We start from the raw sequence: 19,572 nt of genomic DNA on the forward strand, positions 1-19,572 counted from the left end.
CAAACATTGTTTATATTTGTACAATACTAAATGTGATTATAATGTGTATGTTAAATCTGGTGAAATGTTTGATAGGCTATAATTAGTATCGACGTGAACTTTGTTTATCAATAATAACGTTAGCTGAAGCGTTAGGAATGTTTTAATGTAATACAAATCAATTATGTGCTTGCAACAGGCTCTCTTTTCAATGACTAATTTCATTTAATAATTTCTATATATAGTAAAATGTATTTAAATAACGACTTGGAGGTAAATTAAATTTCCATCTTAGCGCTCTTATATAAAATGAATATGAGAAATACAATTAATACTGTACACTACAAACATAATACACTATCTTCAACCTGAAATTTTTTTTAAAGAATCATTAATTCAGACACGATGTATGTACTATAAACATGTATGTTATAGTACACATACATATTAAAAAAAATTTTAAGGTTGAAGTTCAAACTGACAAAATCGCACGTAATGCTCGCTCAATATTTCATCGGAAGCAGGTAATGGTGGTCATAAAACCACGTGGTCAATAAACCGTGAATATCGATGATTCAGGATCTAGATATACATACACGGAACTATTATATGTATTATAGCCCGTCGAGAGAAGGCGAACACACGCGCTTATGTCTAAAAAAATGATCTCAATCACCTGAGAGCATCTCCTACAGCAGCCATTATTGATTCTATTTCTACCTGTTTTTCTTTTGCTAATGCGAAGTAAGCTTGTGTACTTTCTTAAATCTGCTTTAAGTTTATGGTTATATATTAACTTTATTAACAAAATATGTCATTCATTAATCTCTACATTATAAAGGGGCTCCGTAATCGACGTTTTCTATTTATTAAATCTATAATGCATGTGAATGAATATATGTGCAAATATTTGAAACCAACTTCAGTATCTAACGTAACAAAGCCAACGCTTCAAGACACTTATAAAGAGATACAGGTGTGTATTGTTTACGCCTCTTAGCCACTCTATATTATTGAATGATGACTCAACAAAAGGGTAGAAGGAAATACGTGTAAGGAAAGTAAAAAAAACGTATATAACCGAATATTGTTTTTGAGAATAAAAACGAGAAATGCTCGTGCATTGTTTTTTGCAGATCGCAAGAATTTGTCGCGCGGGCCATAAACATCGCGCTTACAAATAATTGCATTGATAATAATAATTGCAACACAAGGTAAATGATAAGATAAGATATTCCTACATACATCTAAATAGTAGGCTTCTTTCGCGTCACTTCTATTTTTATTTATTTTTCTATTTTCGAAATACTTAATTATGGAATATTTACTATTATCGATTGATCATGCTTTCTTCAAATTAACTTGTTACTCGACTTTAATTATTAGTAAAATATTTATATAAAAGTAAATGTAGGTATTGACTAACTGAATATGAAGTGAAACTATTAAACAATAACTAACTAAACTATTAAATATTATTTATCAAGCCAAAACAGTATTTTTTTGATTTCTTTAATTTTGTTTAATTAAAAGGCATTAATATATATTTTCCATATGTACTATATTCCACTATATTCCAATATGTAGCGCGATATTGCTGTATTCCAGTGAGAACGGTGTTTGAATCAGTCTAATGAGTTGTGATGTCACTGCCAATATTACAATTTACGTCACAGTAGAAACAGGGTCGGAACTAATATTTCTTACAATGCCAATGTCTACCGTTGCCGGTAAGTGGTAACCACTTCACACAATCAGGTGGTCTATTTACTACGTCCTTATGGTTTTATATTATAATGATAAAATAACTATTACAGATAATAATAATAAAGTATATAATATATGGATAAATAAATAAAAATTTGAATTTTTTTTCAGACTGCAAATTGGCCACATGATGGTAAGAGTCACCACCACCCAAAGATGTTGGCAGTGTAAGTCTTAACCATATTTTACAACGACAGTAAGCCACAAATCTTGGGAATTAAGATGTTTTGTTAGGTGCCTGATGAGTCTCGCTAGCCCGCGCGTTCCGTGGCCCTTTGTTTTGGAAAGTGGTCAGGGGCGGTCAGCGGGGCCGCAGCCGGCGAGTGAAAGCATCACAAGTCACAGCACATGTACCATTACGTAACGAAGTGCAACCACAGTAGATAACGCATTTATGTTTTGTTACGGTCATTGACAGTATTTTGTGTTTATGAAATTGCGTTTTCTTGTGTACAGTTTAAGAAAATTAAATTAAGTTGTAGATAAATAACGATTGATATCTCAACTAAACTGACTGCAATAATTTTTATATATTTAGTAGGTGTGGAATAAAAACTAATTAGTGTTAAAATTAGTATCTAAAGATCAGCTGAAGTATCAGTCGTTACAAACTGTTTATTTGTTCATGTATGAAACAGATAATTCTAGAAATTCTTACGTATAAAGCCAAGTTTATATTGAATTAGTTACATAGTAGAATGAAAGACAAATAATAGTAGTCTTTTGTCGATATTATAGCTATATATATAATGATATATTTTATAAACAAATAGATACATAAGTAATGTATCTATTTTCGCCAAGTAACATTGGATACCACTACTAATTAATTTTCGACTGAAAATAGATAGATCCAAATTTTTCAAGTTCCCAATCCAAGTTCCAAAATTTATTAATGTTTATACGTGTATATCGAAGTTTAATTCCACCAGCCTAGATTTATATCTTTTATTTTACATACACTTATTCACCTGTAAAATAAATTTCAATTATAGAAGGAAATTCAGTTTGGAGCTATTGAGACTGCGTTCATGAGTTTGTCAGTCGATTTGTACCCTTGCGGCCTTATTCCGATTATCATTGTTGTATTCTGACCCGAATCAATCCACTGCAGTCGACGTGGTTACTCAGTCTAGGCATTCCGAGGTCAGGTTCTGCAAATGCCTTAATTGCCGTCTGGCGGATCACAATCAGAACCACAGAACAGTATATACTAAAAGTGATATTCTTTAAAGAATATGAGGTCTCGGATTATGATATCCTGGGTTCAATACCCCGATCGGCCTGAGAAAAAGTTATTGGATTATCAAAACATTCTCAGTTACAGGCCGGAGTCTGAAGAGAGAGTGAAGAGAATCTGAAGTTGGAAGTTGGAAGCCGTTGGACGTGCGCCTGACCTCTTTCCGGTCTTGTTGGATTTGCAGTCCCATTGGATTATAGAGCACCCGTACACTTTTGTTTATATTGTGTGTGTGTTTGCGTACACACTTGTGCACTATAATATATAGCCAAGTTGGCTAGTTTCTTTGAGATGAAATTGGCCAAGGCGACATCGTCACGATTGGGAATCCACAACGTTTCATTCAAAGCTGATTAACATTGACTAATCGGACAATTAAAACTTAATAAATAATAAGAGTGTTAATAATACATTTTGAAAAACAAATCAGTTATCGGGTGTATAAGAGGTACAAGGGGTAGCCCCAGGAGTCCCTTCTTGGTGTTAGAGGCCCGTATATGAGGGCCAACCACCAGGGCATCACAGTAGCATGCGAAGCCGATCTCTTGGAGCCTGCCGAAGAGAGGGAGAGGGTACCGCTACTAGGGTACCGCTAGGGTACTGTATTTATGGGGTATTCTGGTGTACCGAGGCGTACTCAGCGTCCAGGGCATCGGCGAGTCCCACATATTAACCCACTTCCACGTGAGAGTATCGCGTAATGCGTTTTTCCAGCGAGATCAAAAATATTAAAAAATGTTAAAGAGTTGAAAGATATGTGTTACAGTGAAATGAAATTCAACAATTTACATACGTCAGCGAGTCTTGTATCATCTGCTGTATTGTTCGATATCGAACATACCACTTCTCCCGTTCTTTTTTCTAAGGTGAGAGCGGTCGCAGGTGCTCCAGATTGTAAACGTTACGGTCACAGTGTCAAGGCTGGGTTACATTTACACCGTCGGTCGAAGCGATCATTTTATTACATTTATATATGTCAAGTATATCGGCAAGTAATCAAGTGAATTATTCCCTTGCTTAAAAACGCAATTTAAAGAAAGAAAGTGCTAGTTTATCATTTTACAATGTGGATTGAACCGAACGTTAGATTTATGTTAACACAATTCTTTGAAATATCGTGTAATATATGAAAATTAGTAAAATGGTTTTTAGTTTTACTACAAAAAATAGTTATGAATTCATTAAATACGGCGCCAGCCTTGACTCTCCTTAAGTTCATGAACACTTAAATCATAGTTTAAAGTTTTAACATTTTAATGTAATAGAACTTTTAGTAACAATGTACCTACTATATATAGAGTTCTTATATATATATTATTTTAGGTATATTGCCAATTTGCATTCAATTTGGAATTAACTTGAGTCCTTGTGTTTAAGTGGTCAAATGAGTAAGTCTGGTCAATGCATTAAGCAACGTAACGAAATTAAATCTAGAATTTGCACAATGAAATTGTGGCTTAATAAACAAGTGCCTACTTCATATGCGGTATCTATTATTTAAAAAAAACATCATAATAGTATCTAATCTTTATCGTTTATTATATTTTAAGCAAACTTTGTTTATTTGAAAAAGTAGATAAATAATAAGTACCTAATACGTAACAGTTAGGTGAGTTGATGTAAATAAGTCACTTCAATAAAAAAATATCGGTTTCATGAATAGACCGCAAATAAATTATTTTGGCATATACTTAGTTGTAGAGGTTTCATTTTAATACCTATTTTTGGATAAAAATTTACAATATTTCGAATATTTGTTCAGTTGCTCGACATGTTTGTAAAAATTTTTATGTCATGGTTTTTCTTTTATAATATCTCCTTAACATATAAATGAAAATTATTATAAATTGCGCACATTTATGTATAAGCACAATTTAGAATGTAAATAAAAACAAAAAAAAGTTTTGTATAAATATAAATGATGTAATGAGAACTCTTAATTTGTTCAAATTAAACTCGCTCATCAAATGAATCTTAACTTTAAGACGAGAATAGTGTAATACGAGAATAAATTCTAACGTAGGTATAATTCACGTTGAGGCTGTCACAGGACGCGAACCTGTTATCTCTACTAGCTACTACGACAAACATGGTAAGGTTTTTAGCACCGATACATCTCATTATAAGAACTAGATAAATAAATAAAGCTAAGGACTTTACACTCGTTGTGGTGTTATTTCTGTATGCATTTACATATTTTACATCATACCTAATATCATTCCTAAAATACTAGTTTTTAAGGTTGTTCAAATAAAATTTAGATGATATCTCTATTGTTGTACTGTCGGTCCTCAATAATAGAATATTAGAAATGCATTAGGTTTGTAATAAATTATCAATAAGTGAGATTTGTGATCTGATAACAAATTAAAAGGTCACGAACATCAAAACGAAACAGGTTTAATTGTTATTTGACAGTTAAACGTGAAATTCAATGAAAATACGAGACCTAAATTGTTTGTTGTTTATAAAATGCTTTGACAAACCTTTTCCATTCAGCTGTGTCCGCAAACGCGTTAGTTCCCTGGATCGACTCCGACTACGACGATGCGCTGAGATTCTTCTTGGCGACCGAGCCATGGCGCCCTCGGACCCCATCAACTCACATCGCCACTCATAAACCCTGGGATCCGCTACCGTACACTGCACCTTCACAACAACTACACCAGACAATAAAATCACAAGCGAAATCTAGTAACACCATAAAAACATAAACACTGTTCCCAGGTGGAATTCGAAAAGCGCGGTTGTAAATCGGTCGTAAAAATGTGTTCGTAAGGCACGCGTGTAGTGGGGAAGGCACTCCGAGGCACTGAGCGCCGCTGTTCGTTGTTGGGGCGCGCCGGACGAGGCACGCCTCGCCTTACCTCACTGATAACGTGATAACGGCTGCACTGCGAAGCCTGCCTATGACGACATGCCACCAGCTCTTTTTATGGGATCGTTGAAAAGTCCTTCAATAAAGTATCACTTAAATCATTCACATCATATTCTCGACAAGTGAGAGTGAAGTTGTTAATTATAATTTATATTAAGTAATTATAATAATAATGAATCACAGTGACAAAATAGGAATTTCGCTACACCGAGGTCCTTGTTTTACATACAATACATGAAGGTCATATAAATCCCGTAAATAATTTATAATTTTATGTAGTTGCTACCTCCATAGGTACGTTTATACATACTATTTTAGTTATAGTAACAGCTTGTCAGATTTTATTTTGCTATTTTCGTCAAAACAAACGAATAAAATATTTGAAAGAAAGAAAATGCGATGCGGATTCATTCAGTACGAGTATAAGAAATAGGTATGTAGATACTTCATATCGAGATATTTTTCGAACATTATATTGATTTTATATTTGAGTTCGAATTCCATTGTATGTAAACTTACTGTAACCACATTAAAGTTCAAACGGCTCTTTTCGAGAATGACGCGAACATATACAAGGATGTGCCCACTTTTTTTATGATGATATATGTATGATACACATTAGTGTAATTTTATTTTTTGTATGTGTATACTAGTTGGTCAATTTAAATGCCTATGTGGATTGGACTAAAAAATACAAATCTCGTAAATAAAAAAAAAAACGGTTATTGAATCAAAATTCGGCTGTACTACCCTTTTTTGAGATTTAAATTTTACCCCCATATAAAAATGGTCTCACATTTGAGCACAAAAATCTGTGTCTACGTAGTTATTAACGTTTTCCAAATAACCTCGTATATTATATGACATATCGGAGCCGATAATTTAATTTTGATCACATAATATGTTAAGGTTTATGTGTTCCTACTAAAAGAAACGACCATGAATATATAAAGGCATAGTTATATTTGTTTTATTTTAGTCATGAAATATATTCATTATTTTTAGTCAAAATACTGCAATTAGGTATTTTATTTTACTTTATACTTGCACCGAATATCAAAATACGATTCGCTTTAACCATTATTTATAGGTTATAGTTGTAAAGTTCAAAAATGTTCCAAAACGATTCGTAATCTCGTGGCGCTAAGTGCGTTAAGAGCTAAAATGTTCTATTTATATAATATTAGTACATATATATCTTAATTTCTTATATGAACACGTGTTGAAGGTTGATTTCTTGATTATTATTTTTAGTTCTTAGCGGTTTGTATGGCCGCATCCACAATTTCATAACAGTCGATAAAACTTAAAAACAGATTAAATATATTATTTGAAGTAAATTTTTTGGTCAAAATAATCCATATTTTATCTATCCAGTATGCTTTTTGATGGTATCTGTTTACGTACGAAGGAAGCTCACTGTTGAAATATTGTTTCTTTGGAATATTTAAGTACTTGTAAGCATAACACTTAATTAATGCTCGTTAATAATTTAGTGTGGACGGAGGCGTCTTCATGAGTGAACAGGTCTTTACCCCATTCCAATAATAATATTAGGAAAGCAAATAGAATCATAGTATAATATGCTTCAATCGCCTATCTCGATTACGTACTGCCTAGACTTGACTAAGTACCTACACAGCCTGCACCGGTGTGGTCGCATTGATGACATCGTTCTATATCAACTGCTGCTATACCTACCTACTCTACTTTCATTATTATTGGAAACTATAACAATTTTGCCTTCCTGGTAATTTATAATAGTTGATGATTGATAGATAGATTTATAGATATATGTACCTGTAATATAATCAACTAGTTAAGTGATATTTTTTAATACTTTTATGAAATTACATTAGTTTCGTGAATACTCTGGAGATGGTCTAAAATAAATACTTTTTCAGAAATTTCAATTGATTTTAATTTTATATAGAACTGAACTGGCAATAAATAGTTGAATTTTGTAACAAATTCGATTTTATTGCGTAGTGCTTGCATATAAAAATTTAATTAAGTCTTATTTGGGGAGTTCTACAAGGTTAAACATAGAACCACTCTTTTTTGTTGGTTTTCTAATTCTAAAACTCTTTTGATTCGATTATCTTTTAATAATAGTGTTATGGTATTAAAATATGACTTTAATTCCTTCGTGATTTCTAGTAATAGAACTGGCGAGCAGCCGTGTTTAATATATCACGAATCATTTGGAACCACATTTGACCCTATTTTACTTTTAACTGTTTGACATAAACTTGTCCAATTTGTATAATATTACATAATTACAATTAGAAGAAGTAAATCATACTTACTCGGTTGTTAAGCTACGTTTTGGCAAAATAAGAAGGTTCAAAATCTTACCAATAATAGATGTATTCTTATTTAGATATCACATAAAGGCTTTCAAATATGCAAAATTATGAATCATTATGAATTTTGAGATTTATTACAACGCTTAGTGTTTTGTTTTTTTTTTTATTATTATTAAATGACTTCATTGATTGTCAAGTCTTGTAAAGGTTTGAAAATATATTACCAAAAATTTTACTACTGTTTAAAGTCTCTAATAAATGAATTGAGATGGCCCAGTGGTTAGAACGCGTGCATCTTAACCGATGATTGCAGGTTCAACCCCTGCCTGGGTAACAAAGCACCACATGCAAGCACACAGCAAAAACATCGTGAGGAAACCTGCATGTGTCTAATTTCATCGAAATTCTGCTATATGTGCATTCCACCAACCCGCATTGGAACAGCGTGGTGAAATATGTTCCAAATCCTCTCCTTAATGGAAGAGGAGGCTCTATTATCTCAGCAGTGGGAAATGTACAGGCGGTTACTTTACTTTACTTTAATAAATGAATTAGCCTAAATAATTGTCATCTCTACTTTGTTTTCGTAATTATATATTGTAAAAGTAATTGAGCACAGAGAAAATTGAAAGAGCTTCATTCCAATTGTAACTAAGGATTTATTTCGACCAGACACTATATTTTTTAAACGACCGAGGAAAAACCAGAGTACGTATAATACTTTTCCAGGCAGATAAATCGCTTGGTTCGATACTGACTGTATTAAGTATAATAATTGTTCGTATTCATAGCGCTCAATTAGAAGCATTCCAATGAAACTAATTATTTTAACATTTGCAATGGAAAATTTGTACAATTTTGTGGTCTCGTGAATCAATGATTGTTACAATGCCTCAGCTCATGGCCATGGAATGAATAAACTGATCGATCTTACTCATCCTTGGTATGTAATTAGTGTTTATCTTATTAACACTAAATGATTTGTATTACGTACATCTCTATATACTGGAATAATTCATTATTACGTAACTTTATTGTTCTTGCCTTCATTATGACTTGCTTACATGTAGTAAAGTTTTCGTGGGATTACGAGTAGTATATAACGTTGACTTAAAATGCTGTTTTCTTGACACGTAGAGATACTAATAAGGGCTAAATTAAATATATTTTTAAAGATTACAACTAATAATTTGTATATATTAATTAAAACTACTTAAATAATAATTACCAGGATTTTAACCCCTAAAATTAAACATTTATTTATTTGATGATGTCGCTTGCAACGAGCTGGTTTTTAATACGAATATTATATATTTTTCCTCAATTAGTTAAACGATTAAAATTCTTTAAAATTAGTGTAATTTCAGTAGTTCGGGATGGCCAAAAAAAATTATATTTACAACTAGCTATACCCGCCCGCTTCGCTGGGCATTAGTCGCAGAAAAATAAATTTTTAATTTTTCATTTTGTAATTAATTGCTGATCATCAACAATGTACAAATAATAAAGAAACATGCGAGATCTAATCAAATTCTTAAAAAAAATTAATATTCGATAGGCTGCAGATTGGTCATAACACCCATAAACTTATACGATGTTATATAGGTACGATGAAATTTTTAATTAAATTTCTATAGTCTGTAAAAGTTTGTATCAAACCAACACGTCCTCTTTTATCCGGTTCTGTCGAATATCAATGTTATTACATTTACAGCCTTGTCAATACTTGCAAACGTACGTCAAAGCATCCTGAGCATATTCGTGCATATACCTTGGACTTCCACTGTACGAAGATCTTTGTCGAATATCAGCAGCTACTTTATCATTCGATATTGTATCTCGTAAATAAATGTACTCTTTGGCTCAAAGTTTTGATTGGTTGTATCGAATGTAGTTTAATCGTTCATTCTCGACCATAGCGTACATGTCAACAATGAATTGTTAAAACAGTTGACGACACTTCAGAATATGGTTAGATTGATTATCTCTAATCATTATAAACATAATTGGATAATCGTAATAATTGTCATACGATTGATGTGTTTCAGTGACACCTTGATTGTTTTTGTGTCGCTTAATGATAACAATACCTTGTTTTGTAATTTCTGTACCGACAACTACAGCTGTGACTTGAGGAGCTATGGGAGCATTGAAAAGCCTTTCATGCTCTGCCTTCAATGGCGTTCTATCTGCATTATCAATGACTTTGAATCATTTGTTGTTTCACCTTCTAGAGCAGTTTTAAAATCTTTAACCAAACATTTTTTTTCATAAAGCATAATCCTAAATTTAGCGATGTTTTCTCGATTCGTTGTAATGCTGAACATGCATCAAAGATCAATCTTTTTCTACGTTGTCCATGAAATAAATGTCCAGAAACTGGGGATTTTATTTAGATACTGGAAGAAGTGAACCAATCATATGATACACTTTAAACGTAGACGCGAAATTATTGTATTGTACAATATTTGTTGCTCCAAATGATGTAATTTCAAAGCGAGAATTGTAATTTCTAATATGCTTAAGGAAATGTTCAGACTCCTCAGTAGTTCCCGTAACGTAGCTAAAAAGAGGTTCTGGTAGTTCAACCAGTTGTGGTAAATACATTTTGCCGTGGAGTAGTACTATACACCAGCAGTTTATTTTAAACATCATAACATGACAGTATGGGCATACTATATTCATTGAACCAATGATCACATCGGGATTTATTGAGATTGGTTCTAGTTCTTGACTTAGTCTATTTTAATCGTTGATCATCCAGTCGTTGGGCTCGCTCGTCAGGTTTTTCAGTATCTCTTGATAAAGATTCTTGTTCGAAGATCTGGAACTTGATCATTACGTTGACTAACTGTTTTGGCAACTCTCAAAGTAAAAATTCGGATTCTATTGGTTTCTAAACGTATTTTGCGCAAGCACATGTTTTTCCTGTATACCAATTTTTATAAAAATGCACGGTGCATCGGTTCTCGAGTTATAGCAGAACATACAGACAGACAAAAATGGTAAAACTTATATCAGTCAATCATAAAAAGAATACTTATGACGAATTACGACAAAAATAAGTGTACAGGCAGACTCTAGAGATTTATATAGTAGTATAGATTTAGTATTCATGTGCGATAGCTTTATTATTAACGTATTTCATGTATAACTTTGTGCCGATTTCTATGCTTCTTTTTTATGAAATAGTTACTACTATTAACTTTTTTTAATTTGAGATGATTGAGAGTGTTATAAACGCAGGAATAAACAAATATAATGAGAAAGCTTCGAACTATTAAGCTATTGGCAGTGACACGTGTTATTGTGAGTCCACTATAAAAGATAGACAAAGGCTGTCATAGGATATTTTTTATATAATTTTAAGGAGAACATTTCCGTAATACACAATTTCTAAGTATGTAGCTTTAACCATTAAGGTTGTACACGCGACGGAAGCTTAAAATATGGAGTAACTTCTCCCGTTTTCCCGATATTACCCTTCCCAGCTCTGTTCCTATTGACTGTAGCGTGATGATAAGTATACTATAACCAGCTCAGGAGTATGAAAAATAATTGTACCAAGTTTCGTTAAAATCCGTCGAGTAGTTTTTGTTTCTATAACGGTTATACGGACAAACAGACAGACAGACAAATATTTTACTGATTGCGTTTTTACCATCAGTATCGACCCCTGATCACGCCCTGATGGTTATTTTGAAAAAATATTTCATGTACAGAATTGACCTCCCTACAGATTTATTATAAGTATAGATAGATGATGCTCCAATCTCTCTATCTTTTGTTACAATGCCACGCCATCGTCCAATTGTTTTCTAATGACAGCTCAATCATTTTTAAAATAAGATATAGCGTTCCATGCCAGAATTAAATAATATTAATTACAGTCTTACAAATTATTAATCAATTAATTTAAGTAATTGTTTATAATAAAGTTCATAATACGCAACAATAAAATGATACAATAAATAATACAGTAACAAATGACAACACTGTATCGGAGGCTAGGGTTAATCTCTAACATTAGCTTTTTTAAATGGCTGGACAGACATGACAAGACCAGATCTTAAACTTCTTTAACATGTTTATAAAAAGTAAAAAAAAAAAGTAACGGCCTGTAAATTTCCCACTGCTGGGATAAGGCCTCCTCTTCCATTAAGAGGGTTTAGAGCATATTCCACCACGCTGTTCCAATGCGGGTTTTTGGAATTCACATTCAGAATTTCGATGAAATTAGACACATGCAGGTTTCTCACGATGTTTTCCTTCACCGCCGAGCACGAGATTAATTATAAAGACAAATTAAGCACATGAATCAGCGGTGCTTGCCTGGGTTTGAACCCGCAATCATCGGTTAAGATGCACGCATTCTAACCACTGGGCCATCTCGACTCAACATGTTTATAATGTTATTATAACATGTTTATAATATAGTTAAATAACAATTAACGGAAATGAACTGAAACATTTATTTTCACCATCTAAAATTATTTAAACATCAAAGCAATTTATAATTTTTTTTTTGAAAATAAGAATTTCCAATTCAGACATACAAGTCCCCTCGGGGTGTTTTCAGTCTTTTATCTTTAAAGCTAGCGAAAAAAATCACTAACGAATTTTCGATATCCATTTCTCACGAAGGCGCGTCCCTTAACATCAAATTATATTATTATCAGCGTGTGGTATGAGCGGCGCTCGTGCGCTCGACGTGTAAGAGTAAAGTTCGGGAGTCACTTTTGCCATCAAGAGTTAAAAAATCTAAAATACTAATGATTGATTAATTCAGAGCCACATTTTATTATCATTATTAATTATTATTATTAAAAGATGCATGATGCATGCATTGAGGGGTCCACATAAATTGGATTCTACGCTGGTGTCAGCTCGGAATCAGCTTATAATAATATACACATATTTACTTAGATAAACACAGTGGCGGAGTTACAAATTATAGGGGTTAAATTTGCCGCCCCTCTAAATATCCTAGGCTGCAACCTACTAAGCCTATTGGTAAATCTGCCACTGGATAAAAAATATGACATACATTTCTAGGTATACTTTTGTTGACATACTTTTATTGTTATTGAGCTAAGCTATTATAAATTATCAATACTTTTTTAAGTTATATAAATTTGGTTGAGTAGGTGGGTAGAATAAAACACAATTTAAAGAACGAGAACAAATCATATATTTCAGTTACATTCACATCTTTGCTTATATTATAAAAGACCGAACTCGGAACTATTTGTCAATCAATATTAACCCTTACAGCTTCACTTATCGTTATCAGAATCACGACTAAAGTCGTGTAGCAAACGGTCCCTTTGGTCCCACGTGGTTAGATATTTGTTACAAAGGTAGAGTTAGGACCACGTTAGTGATGCAGCTATTTATATTTAAATATTTGCAATAACATTTATCGTACATAAATAAAACCAACTGACATTAATTTGATGAATAAAATTTGGTCATATCATTTTTATGTTCAAAATCACTGGTTGCTTGCTTGAATGCTGCAATTTTTAGGAGCAGATATTTTTTCAGGAGTATAAATAGTTTAACGTCCATTTATTTAATTATAAATTTAAACGAAATTTTGGTTCAAGCTCTTTGTTATTTGAAAGAATCCAAATAATATTAATGTTATATAAAGACTTTCAAAATAATACTTTTTTATAAGTTTAATTAACATACATAAATAAACAATTGGAAATTATTACGGGTCCAAATATCGCAACTGGTGTTATGGCAAATTTTGTATCGTTAAAATTGTGACTGTTACCATGACACGTAGGTCCGAGATCCGTCTCAAACTTAGACGAGTTAACAGTTAACAATAATAAACTGTTAGAGGTATATGTGATAAATATCAGTTACACATCTTACAAAACCCGCTAGCAGTCGACATTTGTAAAGACTCTGAAAGATTTACTTCATCAGTTATATCACAATAATTCAGTAGAAGATAATCGATGCGTTCGTGCACTGCTCGCTCAAAAACTCATCACTTTCAATTCGAGGGGGTATTACTGGGTTGTTCGAGAGAGCAGTCCGAACCGAAACGATTTACAATTTTTAGTAAAATATACAATAGCTTCAGTGATAGTTTAAGGAAAAAAGTAAAGCTGTTTTTTATTTTGGGACAGAATTGTAAGGGCAAACGGAATTATTGAATTTTAGGTGCCGATGATTCGAAGAAATATAAATTCGTGCTTTTAGATCTTGCTAAGCGTTTATTGTTATTAAATTCTTTACACGATTTAACGATAACAATATAATGATTTAATCGATTTAATGATAATATGATTTTACTATTCGATTATAATGATTATTCTTCATCTATTCCAAATGGGATCGATAAATGCCTTCAAATGTCAGTAATTTTGTAAAATAATCATCCTTATTTAGATAAAACTTTTTACAAATTTACTGGTTTTTACATAGAACTAGATTTCTAGTAATAATTTGAGACGTGTTAGAGTATTTGCCTCGTGAGTCTGTGTGACAGCTGACAAAACTTTAACGTGCTTTAAGAACATATCAATTAACTACTTATTACGAACGAGGAAGAAATTAATAATGTGAGATAATTTAGAAATGTTTCTAAAACGTTTTTGTACTTTTCTACTTAATAGGATGAATGAAAGACTTAGTAGAACAAATGAAAGGCTGATGATGAATCATTTCAAAATTCGAACGTGGCCGGTGACAAAGCCCTGAAGTTTCTGAGGCATTGAATATTTTCATCATCAGACGAACTAATTTGACTTTAATCCGAACGAAGTCCAATGACCATCATAATTTGACCCTTCAGATTAAGTACAAGTTAATATGACATAGTTTCCATAACCTGGAGGTGATTAAGCTTATCTGAATGTCACAGGCAAATGCAAATGAGATTTATCAAATTAAGGCCTCGAATTAACTACACGTACCCACTGAAACGCATTTAAGTAGAACAGTGTTGGAATTATTCATTAATCGGAAATGAAATGCTACATTACCCACTAAATATAGTATCGAAAATGTCGTTACAGCATAAATGTACCGAAATGGCTCAAGTCCCGATGAGTCAAAATCATCTTTATTAAAATTCAAATTCGTTATACTAAGGTATACTGTTCATAGCTTTGGCGTAAACACGTGCTCTCCTAGCACGAGTATATTACTGAATGACATAATTTAATGTTATCCCACCCATGATATAAAAGTATGACGTCATAAATAATTTAAATTCCGAGATCAGAAAAATGCTTGTAACGAAAAATAGAAGAAAATATTAGGAACGACATTTTTGTATTAATTTTAAATTGTCAGAGATTTTCTTAGGAGCAGACATTTATTTTAATACTGAATACTAAAATTAATTTTGTAAACAAGGATACAATTTCTAACATCGATAATTATACTGGACACCTATAAGCTTTTATTTATAAATAACGATGAAGCGTTAGCTAAACATAATGAGGTAACAATAACTTATAGCATTACCTTCCCTTGGCGTTAGTTGGGTAATAGCAAATAATTAATAAGTTACGTTTGTACTAAAATCGAGATATTACTTAAATGTTATGCTTAATAATATACTAATATTTGTTTTTATAACATCGTTAATCTTTGGTCATAATAAAGGAAAATATTACGTTGGATTTTAGGAATAAATAATGTTATATAGAAATAAGCTATTAACGGCCTTACATACAAACGTTGTTTAACTGGTATTAACTTACACACTGATTTTTCTCTTTCTTTCAACATTGATTTTAGGTTGGAAAGAAAAAGACAGCGTTGTCTAACTAATCACTTATTAAACAGCGTGTAAAGGTAAAGCCGTTGTTTCAAGAGATATTTTTTTATGTTAATTTCATTAACAAGAAATTATGAATAAAAACTTAATTTAAAAGATAAAATTAGTATGAAAATAATTATTGACCGTTTACGGCTCACATGATTCGAGAAGACGATTTTATGTCCAAATAATTAAATAAATATCAAACAATATACAAACTTAACGACGCCCGCAGCTAAAACATCTCAATACATATAAATATCATTACTCTGATTCCCAATTACGGTGATCACTACACATATATTTTGTATGTATACACTTACGTAGACACTATGACATGCGCATGTACGGCCCGCGGGGGGCGCTAAAGCATTAAAAAAATGTATATTTAAAATTCATTAAAATGTGACGAAAATATTTATTTTTACTTTGTACGTCGTAATGACGATCGAGAAGTACATCAAGCGGTCGGCGTCCGTCAGCTCAGGAGCGCGGCCTCGGCCGACTCGTGTCGTACGCGCGGATGACGTCCGCCTGCGACACGCTCGCGCCCTCCTCTTGGGAGAACGCAAATCCATCTGCGCACACAATGACTCTTTTATTATCACTATTTACTTTCGTTTCTCAAAATGTGACTCATTCGGTTATGAATTTACTAGATCATCCTCGAATGGATACATATACGTCATGTAAAAATACAAAGGGAAATTGGACTGTTAGATTAGGTTATTAAAATAAGTATAAAAAGAGCAAATGAGCCACCTGTTTGTATAAACTTTACCCAAGCTTACAATTGTTTTCTACTATGGTTGGAAAATGTTCATATTAAAGGACGATTACTAAATTATAAAAAAAAGACAAAAATTATTGAGTTTTTTTAAACGAAACGATACCAACCATTTCATCGCGTTCCGCTCGTCTAGCGAAGGGGACTAGATTTATAAAAAAAAAAAAATTGCAAAAGAATTTGTAACTCGTTTGACGCCTGTGCAAACACACAATCAAAGTGTACTACGGAAGCGGTCGTTCGAGAAGTTCCCGGCGGCCAGTGTGTGTGTGGTGCGGTACTCACGCGACAGCTCGAGCTCAGTGGCGGCGCGCGCGGCGGAGCGGCGTCCGAACACGCTGCGCACGTTCTGTAGCAGCCGCGCGGTCTCCGTGAGGCTGCCATACAGAGCTGCGTCACTACTGAACGTACGCGCCACCCCTTACCCCGTGGGAACGACCGACGCTCCCGATTCGAATACCCATCGTGTCGTTACCGAAGGAAGGATCTCTTTCGGTAGCGATCGAGAACGCAGTACGATGACTAGCGAAGTGTTTTCATTCGATCTACAAGCGTGTTAAGCGAGAGGGAAGCGAGAGCGGGACGGTAGCGGGTTAGCGCCATGCGAAGCCATGCTTATACTCACACTGCGCCAGCCTGGCCACGGCGAGCCGGGCGTCCGCCGCGCTACGGGAACAACCACCGTTAGTTAGCACAATCATGCCGGACCATCCGTAACCGTCGCGAGTCAGACTCACAAGTGGTAGAAAATATTCGGACGAAATCTTCGTCACATTTGTGAAAACATTTAGTTCTACTTCTGCTTATCAATATGCAAAGATTATTGTTAAAAACTTTTATTCGAAATATTGTTCTCTTTATAAGGTTTCGAATGTTTTCTATCACATGCATAAATTTGGACATAGAAGAAACTCTATAATAGACAAACCAATTGAAATTCAACATTTTATTTAACATAGATATTAGTTACAACTATATGTAAAACGTTTTCTTATTTATAAATTATGATATATTCAGAAATAACAATTTGATACAACACATAAATCTTAAATTTTCGAAATCAATTTCATCTCATAGTATCGACTACAATTCCACAATATTTCGTTAAATGCGATCAATGTAAACAAAATGTAATGTAATGAAACAAAATAAAATGAACAGTACATATTGTTATAGTGCTCATACTTCTACATAGGTGAAAGATTAGTTTACGTAGACTTTGATAATGTTTTGTATACGAATACGACTTAAAGTGTGTCATCGAAACAGTAGTGCAACAAAAGAAAATAAAGGAAAGAAGCACAATTAAAGATTGGAAGATTGACATGTAGATGTGGGATAATCGGACAAATCGAATCATTACAATAAGCCTAGGAAGATTTTAAAGGATCGGACATTAAGAATTTAAGGAAGAACTTCGATAACTCAATCAACCCGAGCGATGTGTTTGGATATTTTAAAAAATCGGACTTATCTCAGGAATTACCATCACTTTATCAGCATCGTATTGGATGAGCTGATATTTGCCAACGGCTATATTCGTTTATTTACTTTTTCCAAGTTATCAATCAACTCTTACATTTTCCAATATCGTCAGTAACTGCCTTAAACAAAAAAAAAATTTTTTTTTCATCATTCCAAAAATCCCAGTTTCCTTAGGGCAGTTACTTACGATATTGGAAAATGTAAGAGTTGATTGATAACTTAGAAAAAGTAAATAAACTCAACATGGTAAAAACCTTCCAATAATTCAAAATATCTGGTCATTTGTACCAGTCCTTAAATTTTTGGAACGAACAGATTAGTTCGATTATCCCACGACATATATACAGCGCAATATGTACATTTGTTTTTTTGTATACTACATATATAATACAATTTGGAAGAACGATTTACGGATTATGATATATCATATCTTATTTTAGATAATTTAAGTCAATCAGCATTTCATGCTTTGCTTAAATATTTCAAATATTACATTGATGTAAATGTCAACAATTAAATTGCAATATTTTTGTAAAATTTTCTTTTCGATTAAGGAGTCAATAATTACTATCGTCAAGATATGATTATAATTTTGTTAACAATATAATACACAGGAATTTTTTACTGAAAATTTACGGAAAATATTGCAAATTTTTCTTTTATAAAGGTTATCATTTGTATATTAAAATTACTTATCAACAGTGACTTTTACTTTTAGTTATCAATCACACTTAATTTACAAAATAATAAATATAATTTCGTTAACGAAATTAAAGACACGCGTACAAAAATATAAATGCTAGCGTACTAAAAATAAGTACAATATCTAATTTAATACAAAATTCTTCTATGGATCACAATGCTCTATGACTACTTAACAGCCTTTCAAAGACGGAATACTTTTTTTTTACATCGAATCGATCGGATACATGTACAAGATATCTTATGACACATTCTAAACACGAGACTACACTTAGTGATTTAAAAAATGTTTTAAGTTCCTATTAGGCCATTCAACACGGTGCTATCAATTTATCATGCATATTAAACTCGGAATAATGTCATATTATATTACAATACAACTGTGTCATGGACTGAGAACGGTCTCCAACTATTTACACGTGAGCAGGCCAAGTTTGCATGCATGTACATACCACTTGCTCTAAGCAAATACATTATTAATTATCTATGATGATGAAATATATGCGTAGATAAACATTAATGCATAATCATTCTGTAAATTTTTAAGCTATAAAAATATAGTTCGTGATCGTTCGTTAAACTAATCTAAAATTTCAGAATTATCTATTTTTAAATTAAGAATGAGAGCGAGGA

General features: G+C 32.7%; 2 protein-coding genes across 2 annotated transcripts in view; both read right to left on the minus strand.

Annotated features, from left to right (window-relative positions):
* LOC124544114 (phosphatidylcholine:ceramide cholinephosphotransferase 2-like) overlaps positions 1–5,808 on the minus strand; it is a 91,224-nt gene extending 85,416 nt beyond the window's left edge. Inside the window, exon 1 of the mRNA XM_047122557.1 lies at positions 5,473–5,808. Coding sequence (XP_046978513.1) covers positions 5,473–5,584 — 112 coding nt within the window. The 5' untranslated portion in view covers positions 5,585–5,808. The remainder of the gene's footprint in view (positions 1–5,472) is intronic.
* A 7,532-nt stretch (positions 5,809–13,340) lies between these two features.
* Positions 13,341–19,572, minus strand: part of LOC124544129 (probable phospholipid-transporting ATPase IA) — a 106,015-nt gene continuing 99,783 nt past the window's right edge. The window contains exons 23-24 of the mRNA XM_047122579.1: positions 17,038–17,129; positions 13,341–16,543 (exon numbers count right to left, since the gene is read on the minus strand). Of these exons, the coding sequence (XP_046978535.1) occupies positions 16,449–16,543; positions 17,038–17,129 (187 nt within the window). The 3' untranslated portion in view covers positions 13,341–16,448. The remainder of the gene's footprint in view (positions 16,544–17,037; positions 17,130–19,572) is intronic.

Source organism: Vanessa cardui, chromosome 4, assembly GCF_905220365.1.
Source record: "Vanessa cardui chromosome 4, ilVanCard2.1, whole genome shotgun sequence".
Lineage (NCBI taxonomy): Eukaryota > Metazoa > Arthropoda > Insecta > Lepidoptera > Nymphalidae > Vanessa > Vanessa cardui.